At 47.6% G+C, this 15,472-nt stretch overlaps 5 protein-coding genes across 5 annotated transcripts; 2 read left to right on the forward strand and 3 right to left on the reverse strand.

Annotated features, from left to right (window-relative positions):
* Positions 1 to 709: 709 nt before the first annotated feature.
* On the forward strand, positions 710 to 1,735 carry FOBCDRAFT_140884 (Alpha/Beta hydrolase protein; the record flags this gene model as incomplete). The annotated part of the gene is made up of 3 exons (XM_059608113.1): positions 710 to 1,123; positions 1,220 to 1,604; positions 1,659 to 1,735. 3 exons carry the CDS (start codon positions 710 to 712, stop codon positions 1,733 to 1,735), a joined length of 876 nt encoding a protein of 291 aa, XP_059465414.1.
* Positions 1,736 to 2,662: 927 nt separating this feature from the next.
* On the reverse strand, positions 2,663 to 3,199 carry FOBCDRAFT_139450 (uncharacterized protein; the record flags this gene model as incomplete). Its single annotated transcript, XM_054705910.1, has 1 exon — positions 2,663 to 3,199. One exon carries the CDS (start codon positions 3,197 to 3,199, stop codon positions 2,663 to 2,665), a length of 537 nt encoding a protein of 178 aa, XP_054561885.1.
* Positions 3,200 to 4,131: 932 nt separating this feature from the next.
* On the reverse strand, positions 4,132 to 5,434 carry FOBCDRAFT_204342 (chaperonin 10-like protein; the record flags this gene model as incomplete). The annotated part of the gene is made up of 5 exons (XM_054705911.1): positions 4,132 to 4,513; positions 4,570 to 4,766; positions 4,840 to 5,144; positions 5,205 to 5,272; positions 5,325 to 5,434. 5 exons carry the CDS (start codon positions 5,432 to 5,434, stop codon positions 4,132 to 4,134), a joined length of 1,062 nt encoding a protein of 353 aa, XP_054561886.1.
* A 4,151-nt stretch (positions 5,435 to 9,585) lies between these two features.
* FOBCDRAFT_204343 (alpha/beta superfamily hydrolase) lies at positions 9,586 to 10,570 on the forward strand (the record flags this gene model as incomplete). Its single annotated transcript, XM_054705913.2, has 2 exons — positions 9,586 to 9,696; positions 9,770 to 10,570. 2 exons carry the CDS (start codon positions 9,586 to 9,588, stop codon positions 10,568 to 10,570), a joined length of 912 nt encoding a protein of 303 aa, XP_054561888.2.
* A 2,981-nt stretch (positions 10,571 to 13,551) lies between these two features.
* On the reverse strand, positions 13,552 to 15,270 carry FOBCDRAFT_296113 (aldehyde dehydrogenase domain-containing protein; the record flags this gene model as incomplete). Its single annotated transcript, XM_054705914.1, has 6 exons — positions 13,552 to 13,844; positions 13,899 to 14,241; positions 14,296 to 14,356; positions 14,406 to 14,621; positions 14,669 to 14,901; positions 14,956 to 15,270. The coding sequence occupies 6 exons, from the start codon at positions 15,268 to 15,270 to the stop codon at positions 13,552 to 13,554; spliced, it is 1,461 nt and encodes a 486-aa protein (XP_054561889.1).
* Between the last annotated feature and the right edge of the window lie 202 nt (positions 15,271 to 15,472).

Below are 15,472 nucleotides of genomic sequence, written 5' to 3' on the forward strand. Positions count from 1 at the left end.
TATCGAGCATCTGTTATATTACTGCGGTAAGTAGCAGGCGCCAGACTGGGTCCTCGTGATGGCTAATGCGACCCTCGATAGATGGTCTGTGATTGAGCAGATTTGTGAAGACGCTGGCGACGAGATCTTATACCCATCACTTTACTCGCCCGACCTCAACCCGATAAAAGACTTCCTTACTGAGCTCAAGGCCTTCATTAGGCATACTGGCACGAGAACGAGTAATTCGTCCAGTTAGACTTTGCTCGTACCTAGAATGGTGTGTAAATAGGTACTTATTAATCCTACTTTTACCCAGACTTATGACTAATGTCAGTATGACTTTCCTCAATCTTGCATCTGCTATTTAATAATATGCAGCTATAACTAAGGCGCTCACTAGCAATTAAGTTTTAGAAGGGCATGGACCTCGGCGTCCCACTAGAATTAAATTTTAGAAGGGCATGGACCTCGGCGTCCCACAACGTTGAGTTTACCCCTCACGGAGGAATTTATAAGTGAACAAGTAACGCTGAATAGTAATCAGACTTGTGTTGAAGCAATCAAGATCACTTGAATCTCCGATTACTAATAAAGAATTGGTTTGATGCGTTATAAATCCATGCTGTATTTGACGAATCCATATCGTGATCGTTTTCAGAGTGCGACGAATCTCCACTGTACATTCCATCGGTATCATAAGTCTTTGTTCGACTCCTATGCAACCAACATGCCTCGATACTCTAGCTCCGTTGATGGCGCGGAATTGTTTTATCGCGACTACGCACCAGAAGGCAGACCTCCCGTGCTTGCAACAGGACTGCCTCAGGCAGCCAGGAGCCTAACTCTGGTCCTTCTTCACCAATGGCCTCTCTCATCTCGCATGTACGACCCGATCCTGCTGCCACTTTGCGAGACCCACGGATACCGTGTTATTGCCCCTGATAGGCGAGGTTTTGGTAAGAGCGAGTGGGCTGGACATGATTCCACGGCTACCATTGGCTACAAAGAGCTGGGGCAAGACTTGTCGGGTCTGTTGGAGAGAATCCAGCCAGGGCCTTTTGTCCTTGTCGCTACCAGCATGAGCACGGGTGAGGCGCTTTTGGCGTATCTTAACAGCTCCTATATACAGGAAAACTGTCAGGTGAGTTATATGGCAGGCCAGCTTAATAAAGCCAACGTCTCATCAATGTGTTAGGGCATGATATGGGCAAGCACGTGCCTGCCGTACCCTACAAAGTCACCCCAAAATCCCAAGGCTCCGCCACAGAGCGTATGGGATTCAACTCTCATGGCCATAAGACAAGATAGGCCTAACTTTATCGCCAACGGCTTCAGGGGGCCTTTTGGAGTTGGAACATCAGGTTCGGTCACCGAGAAGCAGATTGCGTTTTTCGAGAATATCTTCTTCGAGAATGATCCTATCGCCCTTGAACGCTGCCTACGAATCTATACTTGCGAGGACCTGTCTGAGCAGATCAAGAGGTTCGGGCAAATCTTTCAGAAACCTTTTCTCCTTATTCACGGGGGAGGCGACGGTGGAGTGCCCGCCGAAGTGAGCGCAGAACTTGTTCAGAAGTCAGTGCCTGGAGCGAAGCTGACTATATATGAAGAAGGAGGACATGGTAAGTTAGCAGTTTTCAACGCCTAATTGAACATGACTAACCAGTATCGCATAGTGCTGGTCCTTAATTATGCGGACCGTCTTTTAGACGACATTGTAAACTTTGTAGAGAAAGTCGCGGGACGGAATTAATGATTGATAGACAGGTTGTTAGTTATTGGCATGGGCCTGAGTCTGCGGCAATTAAAACGAACTAAATATAAGGAGTATGCAGAAATTTGCCCGTGTCCTGGAGTTAATTTCATATTTAACTTCCCCCTCTGGGTCTCAATGGCCACTAATATATATGTCGACGATATTCCGCAAATGATTTCAGGCGGATGAGCGGTGAAATAAACCATCAACGCACATCGGGTAGGTCTGCTTTACGCCAAGCTTCTATCTTGCTTAACGCAAGGATTTCATGCCAATATCCCGCGACAAATGCATCGGCGGATTGAATCCAAAGATTTCGTGAATGGAATCAGCCTCTACTACCCACGGAGACCCCGGATTGAGACGCTGACGGTAGATACCCATCATATGGACAGAAAGAATAGTCAAGTGATCTCAAAACTCCTTTGCAGACAGTACTGTAATCGATGATCGAGAGAAAAGACTAGAGCATAGTTAAGGTGGGTGAATAAATGTAATGAGTAACAATGTGGGGCATAATGTGAGCCAACATGATACCGGTAGACACTCATACTGTGTTCGAGAGTACAGTAACCAGCTCTGCTCTGGTCATTAAAACACACCCGGGAGCCGATGCCAATCTTGAAGCTAACCCACCTTAGCCACAATAAGTCAGCCCCACGAGTCAGTGCAAGACACGTAATGGTCAACCCGCTTCCGCATGTTCGAGGAGCTCCCACCAACTAAACGGAATAGGTGGTGGAATAGTGTACCCCTGGTGGCATTCATTATATTTAGCTCTGACGCTCGAGGCAAGGACTTGCAACAAACAAAACATGGGCGTATAAACGGCACAAATATAGAAGTACTCTGCTTAGTTTATTTTAATTGGCTATGACCTCTCTTAGTACCGCGTTGCAACCTTATGAACCTCCGGAGATAAAACTAGTCTTCATTGGCGCGCACGACATTCTTCGTCTTAAAGACTACAGCTTCCTTAGGGAGATAGGGCAGAAGAAGGGCCGTGTCCCAGTAGAGCCAGACCTCTTTGAAATGCATCCCCTCGGCAGTCTCATCGCTTCCACTCTCCCCAATAATAGCAATCATCGTGACGGGGATGCTAACAGTCGGCTTGTCTCCTTTGTTTCCGCGGAGCCAAAGGTTTCGAATGTTCTGAGTGTAGATCTGGCTGGTCCCATCATCGCGTTCAACCTCCAGGAACTGGATCCAATCGTGATGAATACGTTCAAACACGTCAAAAAGCTTCTTCATCCATGCCCACATTTCATCTCCTCCGTAGTAGACGGCGCCGTTCTGGTTGTGGAAGACAACATCCTTGGAATAGAACTTGAGCCCAGAGCCGCTATCGTAGCCCCTGGAGTCAACGGCATTAACGTATTGCTTGAAGAACTTTTGGGTCGGTGACTGTGGGCCATCCTTTTCCCACTGCGCACCGGTGACTTGGCTAACAACTCGAGGCATTGTGCAGGTCGAGGCGTATGCGTACGGATTAGGTTGGGATGGTAAAGAATTTGAAGAACTGAGGGAAGATTATAAACTTGAGCTCCTTTAATAGTCGTATGCTAGAGACATGTACTTTACCGTTGTTCTTGTATGGCTAAACCCATAGGTATTTATACATAGCGATCTCATGGAGACTTTCGGTAATGCCGAGGCTGATCATAATCCGCTCCACCTGTATATACGCTAGGTAAATACATGTACCGTACATACGTATTGTCACGTTCGGGAGAATTGGTAAGGCTTCTCCGGATTATTAAACTTGGTCTGCTCTGGTCATTTCAATTACTCGTCAAGTATTCTTCGCGTTTCACGTTTTCGCGAGCTTGGAACCCAAATCAAGGCTGAAACATAGAGTAGTCCATCCGCCGTGAGTTTACAAAGCCAAAGTTTACACCTTGCTTGACGCTTGGCTTCAACCTTGATCAACACAGGAGAAGTTCACTCTCTCATGAGAAAAAAAGGACCAGTTCGAAAAAAAGTCTTTTACTGCACTGAACAGAGCGCCATTTGGTTCTACTAGATGAGGCTTTGCACGTGTTTCGACGTAATTGTAGCCGACCATGAAGTGTCATATTGAGTTGGTGAAGAAGCTTATTGACATAGGAAGATCCCGGTGCAGGAATGAATGAGAGTGTTTGGGTGGAAAATAATTTGATATCGAGGAGTAATCCAATAACTGTCTTTAACTTTGCTCAGTTTCCGCGAAGCAATGGATCTCTTTCACCGCAACAGAGCATAGCATCATAATCAAGAACGGAATATAAAACGAAGACAGCCATAAACCAAAGCTCTGACACAATGATTGTCTTAGCGAGCATAAGCACTAGGCGAATAATGACTTAAATGTTACTAAACCAGGCATGGGGTCCATGCTCGACCTAGTCTCCACCTCAAGCAAAGGGAGCCCCTTCGCCGGGCTCGTTGATCCCGAGGCCAACCTTGCCTATTGTAGTTTTAGACTCGACCTGTCTATGAGCTTCCTTCAGCCCAGCAAGCGTCAATTTGTACCGCTTGCCCAGGGTAGGAACCAGCTTCTTTTCATCCATCAGACGCGCTATGGTACCAAACATTTCATGATAGCCTTCGACATTCGTACGATGATAGGCAGCTGAACCTAGCCAATCCCATGCGAAGGTCATTGACTTTGACATGAAGTCGGTCCCGTAGAGACTGACATCAGCCTGGACAATGGTGCAAGCTTTGCCGAAAGGCGCGCAGATCTTGGCAATAGCGTCGACATACTGCTCGGTGTTCGCCAAGACGTAGGCATACCTATTCAGCCAAGTAAGCAGTGGTCGCAATTAATAACACAGTGGAGAAGGACATACTTGATCGGAACGCTCAAATTGAGATCTTTGATCTGTTCCACAAGATCTTTTCGGTGGTTGATAACATGTGTGGCGCCGTTCTTCTTGCAAAAGTCCATTGTTTCCGGCCGAGACGCAGTAGCAACAACTATGGGTAGATTCAAGACATTGCGCGCCAGCTGGATAGCAGCACTTCCAACTCCTCCAGCACCATTGATCTACATCGGTGCGTAAGATGTCAGTCAGGGTGAAAGATGACACACGGGGTGATTGGGAAGAAGTCCAACTCACGATCAGAATGCCCACGTTCTCGCTGGGCTTGATCTCCAGCCGGTGGTGCAAAGACTGGTAGGCCGTTCCAAAGGTCAAGCCAAAGCTTGCAGCCTGCACAAAGTCCAGAGACTTGGGCTTGGAAGCACAATGAAATTCGCTGACTAGCTGGTACTCCGCATAGCTGCCTTGACGCGTTGAAGCACCAACATACGAGATCTCGTCACCGGGCTTGAAGAACTTGCACTCAGGGCCAACCTCTAAGACAGTTCCAGCACCGTCATATCCGATGATATGGAAGCCCTTTGGGGCATGCTTGTAGTAGTCTTTCTCTCAGTTAGTATGCAACCTAAGGCAGAGGGTATGAAGTTCAGGATTGACTCTACCTGGAGCATCGTCATAGATTCCAGACCGGATTTTGACATCGATTGGATTGACAGAACACGCCTGGACTCTGACGGTCTGGTTAGACCCAGATGGTGAGACTTTTACCAGGGACAACTCACTTGACCAGAACATCACGGCCAGTCGGTTTACCTGGTCGCGGAACGTCACGTGATTCGAAGTTATCAACAGGGCCGTATTCGGCCACGCCAACTGCTTTCATGGTAGCCATTGCGAACTGAGGTGCAGAATGCTGGTCTTTGATGTTATAAAGATTGAATGATCTCGAGATGCGTAGAAAATGGATTGCTCTGTAGGTATGAGGTGGTGCTTTTGATTTTATTAGGATATTGGCAACACCTGGGCTTCCAGCTATGTTAGTTGCACCGATGGCATGGGGTTTGAATCCGAGGTATTTCCGCCCTTTCCGTCTCATCCAGAGTAAAGAGGAGTAATGACTCGCCTTTTGATTATTAAACCTGTTTACCATCTGTTGCCTCATGTGGGACTTCGGCGTAGGCGAGCCAACCTAGCAAGCTAGATAATTGATCGGCTACAACAGTCTTCAAGTTGAGCTTGGTTTAAGGCCAATCTTAAAGTACCTTTAGGGTGCATGTTCTAACTGGCTCGACCATCTGAGCGACACGATGGTCGCTAGTCAGTGTCTCTCCTAGAGACCCACAGTTCCTGCCCTGTGGGGAATAAGTGGACCAGCCGATGAGATCCACCTTCAAGCCGCGGCATCTCCACTTTCTCCAGTTCCGGCCCCGCTACTGTGAGTGATATTTTTAAGTTCTTACTCGTGGGTTTGACTATAAAGGAACCCCACTCATAGAGTGGGCGGCAAAATTCTGGGACAAGGGCAAAATTCTGGGACAGCCGAATACCCCGCTCAGTCCGAATTTGCTTGATTTCACCACCAAAAACCCAACTTTTGAAAGACATTTCTAAGTATCATTCGGTCATATCTTGTATCTCAATTTGACTTTTCATCTAGACCGTCACTATGACTGATCTTTATCAACCCAACCCTGCCGTTGCGGCTGCACGTGCGATTTTGCTCTCACAACGCCGCCACCGCAACACTAAGGAAGGGAAACCTCTCACCGTGAGAGAAGCTGCGGATAGATTCAGCGCCTCCAAGAGCGCTGTTGGTCGTCATCTGAAGTCAATGAAGCTGTACGGAAAACCTGACTTCAGTGATAACAGCCGCGGCCGGCCGAGGAATCTCGATGAGGCTGAGGAGCGTGCCGTGATCGCGTATATCGTTTGGCTCGAGAGAGCAGGTTTTCCCTGTAATCAGCTACTTATTGAAGAGGCAGCAAATGATTTGAGGGCATCACGAACGCCTCCAGCAGGGCCTGTCGGCGATGGCTGGTACAGGCGGTTTCTTCGCAATAATCCGCAGCTGCAGAAGAAGAAGTTAGTTCGAGCTTTCGACCGAGAAAGGGCAGGATTTGAAGCTGGAGATATTGAAGATCTTCAGCAATTCTATACTGACCTTGGTGTAGCTGTTAGAAATCGAGATATCGAGGCCTCACAGATGTTCAACGCCGATGAATGCGGCATACGGATTGGTGCCCTTCGCGAGAGGCTTGAGGTAATTATCGTGAAGAAGATGCTCAACGCCAAACACGATGTTGTTTCTTTCACCAACAGAGAATCAACCACGATGCTTGGATGCGCAAATGCAGCTGGATGTGAGTATTCTCTGGACTTCTGCCCTTATTCTGACATATCTTTAGTCATGATACCTCCATTAATGGTGTTTAAGACTTGGCCAACGGAATCTTGGGATGTTAACGCTCTGGATGAAAGTATTCGATTCGCTCGCTCTGAGAGCGGCTTTTCCAACGCAGAGATCTCGATGGATTGGATCCGTCATTTTAATCGCAATTCCTTCGAATGCACAGCAAAGGCACAGTCTAGAGGCATCACTTTTACTGACTGGTTTGGCTGTGATGAGTATATGAGAGATATCGATATGCCTGACTTCATTTGGCATCAGCCGTATTTTGAGCGGCCTGAAAAGGAGCGGATTTGGCGATTCCTCGTTATCGACGGCTTTACCGGCAAGACCTCCTTGGAGCTCATGGATTATTGTGTTCGCTTCGATATCGAGATCTTCATTCTTCCTCCCCATTCAACACATCATACACAACCTCTAGATGTTGGAGTATTTCAGCTGCTGAAAAATTCTCACCAAAAACGTCTGCGGCATCACATCCGCCAAGGTTATCTCAATTTCAAGCGCTCCGACTTCGTCAGCAAGCTAAGCGAGATAATTAAAGAAGGCTTCTCAGTTCACAACATCATGAACGGCTTCGAGAAGAGCGGAATTTTCCCTGTAAATGGGTCGGCAGTCATTCACAAAGTCAGGGAGAAGAAGAAGTCTCTTCTCGCTGTTACAAATCCTGCTCTACCGTCACTTCTTCCAAAAGAAGCGCGCTTTAAAGATGCTCGCGAAGTTACTCGTCATCTCAAACGCAACTATCGCGATGGCTTCAGTTCACCTACTCGTCATTCCTTCGGCGTTTTGGAAGATGTCGTATGTGAGGCTGTAGTTCTGAACAGCTTCGCAGAAGAGCACATAAAGACCCGACTTGATCGTATTGCCTCTGTAAACAACAAGAGGAATAAGAGGAAGAAGGTAATGCCATCAGGATTATATATTAACAGCGTTACAGTTAAGCAGGTGCGAGAAAGTCTCAACGCTTCAACGAAGAACGAGCAACAAGAGGAGCTTCGCCGCCAATGCCGCAGCTTAAAGCAATTACAAAAAGAAGAAGATAACCGCCTACGAGAGGAATATGAGAAGAGTTACAAGTATGATATAAACAACAACGGGAAACCTGTTCATATCAGCTTTTCACGTTGGAAGAAGTGGAAGCAATTAGATATAGTTGACGAGATTCTCGTTATTCCTCCTCCATCGCGAGAAGCTTCACCAACTCCCCAAGAAGGCTTCTTTTATGATACAAGCGGTTCAGCACAGCAGAAACGCTTCCACGAGCGACTTCGTGATGCCAGCGCTGCTGGCTTTTATCGAAGTCCTCTTCAGGATATGCCTGCCCTTCCTTCGAGCGATGGTGTTGAGATTATGGTCGGCAACTCACAGAGAGATCCTGTTCGTGATAGCCTCACTTTTGGGGATTCTGATGACTCAGAAATCGATGAAGAAGGCCCTGATTTTGTTGATCTGTCACAGGATATCGAGGAGCCCGAGTTGCCGCCTCTTCCTGATCCTTTACCCAGCTTCGAGACCAATTTTTCTTCCACTTATCACAGAATCATGAATACATTACACCCCCAAAGGCACACATAATAATAGATCGACATCCCTTGTGCTGTTGGCGGCCAGATCAGAGGCAGAGCTGAAGGCATCGTGGGGCGAGGAAACGGGGCTGGACTGGCCCGCAGTCAAGGTTCACAATTTCGGCCGCAACACCACCGCAAATATGCCTCGCATGATAAAATAATTTTGGCGACAGCTTCAATACTTTTCAATTGAGTCACAGCAGAAATTTCGAATAGATTGCGATAAAATTAGAAGTGTAAGCCAGAGATAACCTGATTTCCCCACCTATTTCTAACCCATCAGCTGTCCCAGAATTTTGCCCTTGTCCCAGAATTTTGCCGCCCACTCTATGAGTGGGGTTCCTTTATAGTCAAACCCACGAGTAGTCGTCTAAGTCGCCTATGCAGTGACATCAGCGAGGTCAAGTAAAGCGCCCGCAACGCAGCGATAAGTCATCGTACTGCCTCTCAAGGTTATTGAATGGACGAGGTGGATTTGTCATTATACCACCCCACCCCCATGATATAACTGGAGTCTGCAACACTCGCCCCGCAAATGCCGAGTTCATCCTCTCTGAACAACCGAGGTGGAGGTTAGCGTTGTCCAGTATTCCGCACAGGCTTGGGAAGATCCGCAAATCAAAGTGCTAGCCGGTGGCAAGGGTCGACGGGAAGCTAGTACGCGGTCTTTTTGGTCAAAGAGCATCATGTGCGATAGCTAACATGATCCCATCCGAACAGCATAGTGTAGCGGCCGTCGGGAAAGCTGACACATAAGGCCGGCGCGGGTTGTTAATAAATACAATGAGACCTTTATGGATTATTAATCCGTCATACTTGGCAGATCCAGCGTTCGGACTTCTGAGAAAGGTTTAGACTGCATCGTACCTAAAGACGCAGTTTGGAACTTTTTGCCTTTTGGTGAATGCCGCGCACCCCGCCATTCCATACTTTCAGTGACTATATGAGAGTGGGTGCAGTCTACGGTCAAGGAAGGATAGTGTATCTGTCGTTTGTACTTAACGAACTGGCTTATTTTCTCCTTCATTCACGGCCTCGACACACGTACCACAAGCGATTACAAACATGGGACTCCCACGACAAGACGTCGAATTTCGAGCTTGCGATGGTATCATACTACGTGGCTGGCTATACCCCCAACAGGAGACCTCGCCATGTATTATCATGACCCACGGTGTTAGTATTATACAGCCTCCGCTCCAGATCGCATTTTAGGTTATAGGATCGCTAATATACGATGTTCATCTAGCTTGGTGGCACCCGCCACTTCCTGCTGCCGAATTTTGCGTCGGCTTTTCACGACGCAGGATACGTGGTACTATTATATGACAACCGTAATTGGGGAGACAGTGATGGCTTGCCTCGACAGGGGTCCAACCCACCGTTACAGCAAGCAGACTACTGTGATGCATTCAACTACGCAGCCACTATTCCTTGTGTTGATAAGGATAAGATAGTGTACTGGGGTAGCAGCTTCTCTGGTGGGAACGTCATCTACGCTGCAGCGATCGATAAGCGGATCAAAGCTGCTATTATTCAGTGCCCAGCCGTTTCAGGCGAGACTAGATCACTTGCGTTCAAAGATCGCATTCCGACTTTGCTGGAGGACAGGCGTCAGATCACCTCCGGATCCGAGCCACCGACTGTACCGCTGGTTGCTGCTGATCGAGAGTCTGCTGATCCAGCCAAAACAAACGCCATGTTTCCCACAAAGGATGCCTACGATATAATGAGTCTCCAAAAGACTTGTGGCAGCCGCTGGGAGAACTACATCACTTCGCAAACCCAACTACACATGCTCAGCTTTGAGGGTCAGTCTATGATTCACAGAGTCTCTCCAACACCACTTTTATTTGTTGTTCCCAGCAACGACGTCTTAGTAAAAACCGCATCCCAAATGGATGCCTTTGACAAGGCTCGGGAACCAAAAGAGCTGCTCTACCTGGATGGATGTGGACATTTTGATCTCTACGTTGGGGATTATTTTAAGCAGAACATCAAAGCGCAGATCGAATTTCTCGGCCGTCATGTCAAATCACAAAGCAGTTAGCTTTTCTTCCAACAGAAAATCATTATTGTTAGCATGCGGATACAGTATCTCCGGGACATGGTTGTGAGATATGTCATCACAAATACCCTACCTAGGTATGCTTATTTTTCTGACATATAGGTAAGGCCAGCCCATGTGGAAGAATTCTTTTCGGACAGCTACAATCGAACAATATTTCTCAACGGATAAGTTAAAGCGATTAATGCGTTATTATATTTGTTACGAGCCCTGATTTTGCCGGGTGTCTCATTGGATGTGTGTATGTTCTGAGTTGAGTTGCTTCCCCGCTCCAAGTCCCCTGTACATCTTTATACTGCGGCCAAGCTGGAGTATCACTGTTATAACGATCACGCCCCATTACCTAAAATATTACATCGTGACATGTTTTGGAAATGCGTCTCTTGTTGAACTTCTCGTACCCCGCCCGTACTTGTGTGGTCACGGGAGGGCTGTGGGACGGGGTACAACGAAAAAGGGCTATGCCAGTCAAAGGGATAATATGTTCCTCCAGATCAGATAGTTTCCGTGATTTCGGGATGTAATCGCAACGAGCTTGCATGCCACTATTCCGGCGATAGAGGGTTGAGTAGTTGACCTCATAGACCTTTGCAGCGCGTAGCAGACCTAATTTAGGATCTTCCTGATAGGCCTGAAGTGCAAGAATACTTTGTGACTCTTTATTAGATTGTGACATGTTTTGTGGTTGAGAATTAATTGATTAGATAGAAAGTGATGTGTATGAGGGATTGTTGATCCACATGCTTGTCTGATCCACATGCGTATCACGTACGTTAGCCTTTTCATATTTTTATAGAGCTATCAAACTGCTAAAAAGATGCCTTTCAATCGTGGACCAGTCCATCCATCATACATGATCTGACAACCTCATTCAATTTCTTTTTGACAAAGCTCCGCAAAACACAAGTATCTCAAAACTCATATTGGATAACGGCTAACGTACATGATAAGCATGCGTCGCATCCAAGTATGCGTCGCACTTTTCCCTCTTACACCTAACTTTTCGTTTGACCAATTGATTCTTCAACCACGAAATATGTCGGACCCAAATACTGAGGCTAGAACTCTTCTTGCCCTTCAAGCTCTTCAAAATAATTCGAAGCTAAGCATCCGACGTGCTGCAAAGCTCTATAAGATCTCTGAGCATAGGCTACGTCGCCGGCAGAATGGCATTCAGTCTCGACGCGATTGGATTCCAAAGTCACGCCGACTCTCTGATCTAGAGGAAAAAATCATAGTTCAGTTCATTCTCGACCTAGATTCGCGAGGATTTCCCCCGCGACTGCGTGGTGTGGAAGAAATGGCCAACCGATTGCTCGCCGACCGCGACGCGTCACCCGTCGGCAAGCGCTGGACTTCCAACTTCGTCAAGCGGCATAAAGAGCTCAAGACGCGTTTTTTTCGTAGATACGACTACCAGAGGGCCAAATGCGAAGATCCGACCGTTATTCGCAACTGGTTTAGGCTTGTGGAGAATATAATCACGAAATATGGTATCGACCTTGCCGATATCTACAACTTTGATGAGACTGGCTTTATAATGGGCTTCATTGCAAGCGGAATGGTCGTCACAGGTACAGAAAGGCGCGGAAGGCCGAAATCAGTGCAGCCTGGAAACCGGGAATGGATTACCGTCATTCAAGCGATCAATGCCGAAGGCTGGGCGATCCCGCCGTTCATCATAGGTGCAGGTCAATATCACCTTGCCAACTGGTACCGAGAAAGCAACCTCCCGGGCGATTGGGCCATTGCGACGACCCAAAATGGCTGGACCGATAACGAGATAGGTCTCGAGTGGCTCAAGCACTTTGACCGGTGTACAGCCAACCGATCAACTGGTCGTTATCGTCTTCTGATCCTCGATGGGCACGAAAGTCACCACTCTATCGATTTCGAGAGATATTGCAAAGAAAAGGAGATCATCACACTCTGCATGCCGCCTCATTCGTCTCATCTGCTTCAGCCTCTTGACGTCGGGTATTTTAGCCTGCTCAAGAAGGCTTATGGTCGAGAAATTGAGCATCTGATCCGATGCTCGATAACCCACGTTTCCAAGACCGAGTTCTTTCCGGCTTTTCACGCCGCGTTTCAGGCCACTACGACAGAAAGAAATATCAAGGCGGCTTTTAGAGGAGCGGGGCTTGTACCTTTTGACCCGGAAAGTGTGGTCTCGAAGCTTGATGTACAGCTACGGACTCCAACACCGGTTGAGGAGGAGGCTAGCCACCCTACACCTTGGGTCTCAAAGACGCCAAAGACGGTGCTTGAGGCCCAATCTCAGTCTGAATACCTCGATAGACGAATCAGGAGGCACCAAAGTAGCTCTCCAGAGTCAATCCTAGGAGCTCTTAAGTCTCTTGCTAAGGGAACCAAGGCAATAATGCATGAGAATGCTTTACTAAGGGCTGAGAACCAAGACCTTCGGCAGGCAAATGAGATACTAAGCCGGCGGCGGAGGGCAAAAAGAACCCGACTACAGAAAAGAGGGGTAATGACAGTAGAGGAAGGAAGGCAGGTAATTAATCAGATGAATGCTGATGGGCAGGTAGAGGGTGAATCGTTAAGGAATGGTGGTCATGGAAGGTCGGCGCAAACGAAGGAAAGGCGTTGTGGAGGATGCGGCAGGACCGGGCATAACGCAAGAACATGTCAGATAGTTGTTGCAATATCTGAAGAAGAACAAAGCGATTAGTTTCAATTGATTCAGCGTTTGTCGTGTTTTTCTAGTGATTTCCATGTGAAAGGGTTAGGAAAAGTGCGACGCATACTTGGATGCGACGCATGCTTATCATGTACGTTATCACATTAAATACTCTGAATGTTTTGACCCAGAAGGCCTCGTCACGCCTAACCACGTGCCTCGATTCCCTTCACAATACCAAGGATTTCAAACAAAAGACGCTTTACCGCTATCCAATCAAAGGTGCCTTATTCCCTTTTTTTTTTGGAATTGTCCCTCTGACTCAAATAGCACCCTTCTGGAAGACAATAGTCTGAGGGTTGCAAAAGCCCTTGAGTCCAGGGACACCCCACTCAGCCCCGATTCCGGACTCCTTGTGTCCTGCAAAAGGTGCCATTGGACTAATCTCGAAGTGGTTGTTAAGCCAGACAGTTCCGGCTTCAAGGGACTTGGCCACTCGTTCAGCAGTTTCGAGATTGCTCGACCAAATTGAGCCGCCAAGGCCCATGGGCGTGTCATTGGCGCGCTGGATGACTTCCTCTTCATCCTTGAACGAGAGAAGCGGGAGGATGGGGCCTAGATATATTGTTATTTCACTTATACTTCTTCAATTCCATGATGAAAGCCTACCAAAGGGTTCTTCGACAACGATTCGTGAGTTGTCGGGAGGGTTGTCAATCACAGTAGGTGTGATAAAGTATCCGTTCTTAGGAGCAGAATCGAACTTTCCTCCGGTAGCGACCTTCCAGCCCTCCTTCTCAATGTCATCGAAGAAGGTCTTGACTCTATTGTACTGCATCTCGTTTTGGATAGGACCATGGGTAATTCCCTTGACTGAACCATCGCCTAGCTTATAGGTCTTCACGTGCTTGACAAAAGCATCACGGAACTTTTCGTAGATAGACTCGTGGACGTAGACTCGCTTGATGCTGGCGCAGATCTGACCCGAGTTCGCGAAAGCAAGCGTTGAGACCTACTGCCAGTTAGTATTGAATAGCTCACTGTGAAAATCCGAGGGTGAACATACCTTCTGGGCCACCTTCTCGATATCTACATCGGGAAATACGATCGCAGCATCGTTACCACCGCTGATAGAACATAAGCTTGTGACTTCCAATGGGGGATGGAAACCCTTACAGCTCGAGTGTCACACGCTTGAGTGTCTTACTGGCACTTTGCATAACTAGCTTTCCAGTTTGTGTTGAACCAGTAAAGCTAATCTTATCAACGCCGGGGTGGCTCGTAATCCAAGGCCCTAGGTTATCATCACCACTGAGCGACTGCACAACACCAGGAGGGAAGAACTGCTGCGCCAACTCAACAAGCTTGAGTCCACAGTAGGGAGTAAAAGGGCTTTCAACAGTTAGCGATGCTCGCACCTAGCGACGGAGTTGTCTTACGAGGGCTTCAAGATAATGACGTTTCCTGAGAGGACTGCGGGGGCGATCTTTGCAGCTGCCAGCATGAGGGGAAAGTTCCAAGGAACAATGGCGGCGGCTACACCAAGAGGCGTATACCGTGTTACGATTTTGCGGGTCTCGCTGTCTTCGATGGCTTCCTCAGGTAGTTCGAGGTTAGCCTGTCCCTTGATCCAGTGGATAGCACCACCTGTCTCAAACAATGCTTGATCAATCTACCGTCGTCAGCACGCCTTATCAAGTCTGGGGTGTCAATGAGAATGTCTTACAGTCTTGCCCTGCTCAGAGACGAGGAGGTCTGCGAATTCCTTCATCTGAGCACCGAAAGCATCTGCAAACGCAAGCAATTTGTTCTTGCGCTCGTTCCATGGCACCTTTGACCAAGACTTGAAAGCCATTTTGCCTGCCTCGACTGCTTGGTTGACGTTCTCCTGGGTGGCGATGGGGACCTCTAGCTTCTGCTCAAGAGTGGCAGGGTTTATGCCACGATGGGTCTTTTCGGTTGGGGCACTCTTGCCATTGATGATCTGGACATAGTTGTCCTTGAGGTTGAACGCCCGAGACTTTGTTTGGTAAGAAGCCATGATGAGTGATGTGATGTGTATGTGTATAATGAAGAAATCTAGATAATGAGGAGTAAAAATGTACTCTTCATATCCCGACCCTTTTATATTAAACCTTCACATCCAGATATCCCTAAGCCCTGCACTTTGATTAAGGTCAATCGTAACGCTAAACGATTTGTTTGAATGGTGGTATGGATGTCCAGTAAAGGTCCGTCAAAAG

The sequence above is a fragment of the Fusarium oxysporum genome, chromosome VII (assembly GCF_013085055.1).
Source record: "Fusarium oxysporum Fo47 chromosome VII, complete sequence".
Taxonomy (NCBI): Eukaryota; Fungi; Ascomycota; class Sordariomycetes; order Hypocreales; family Nectriaceae; genus Fusarium; species Fusarium oxysporum.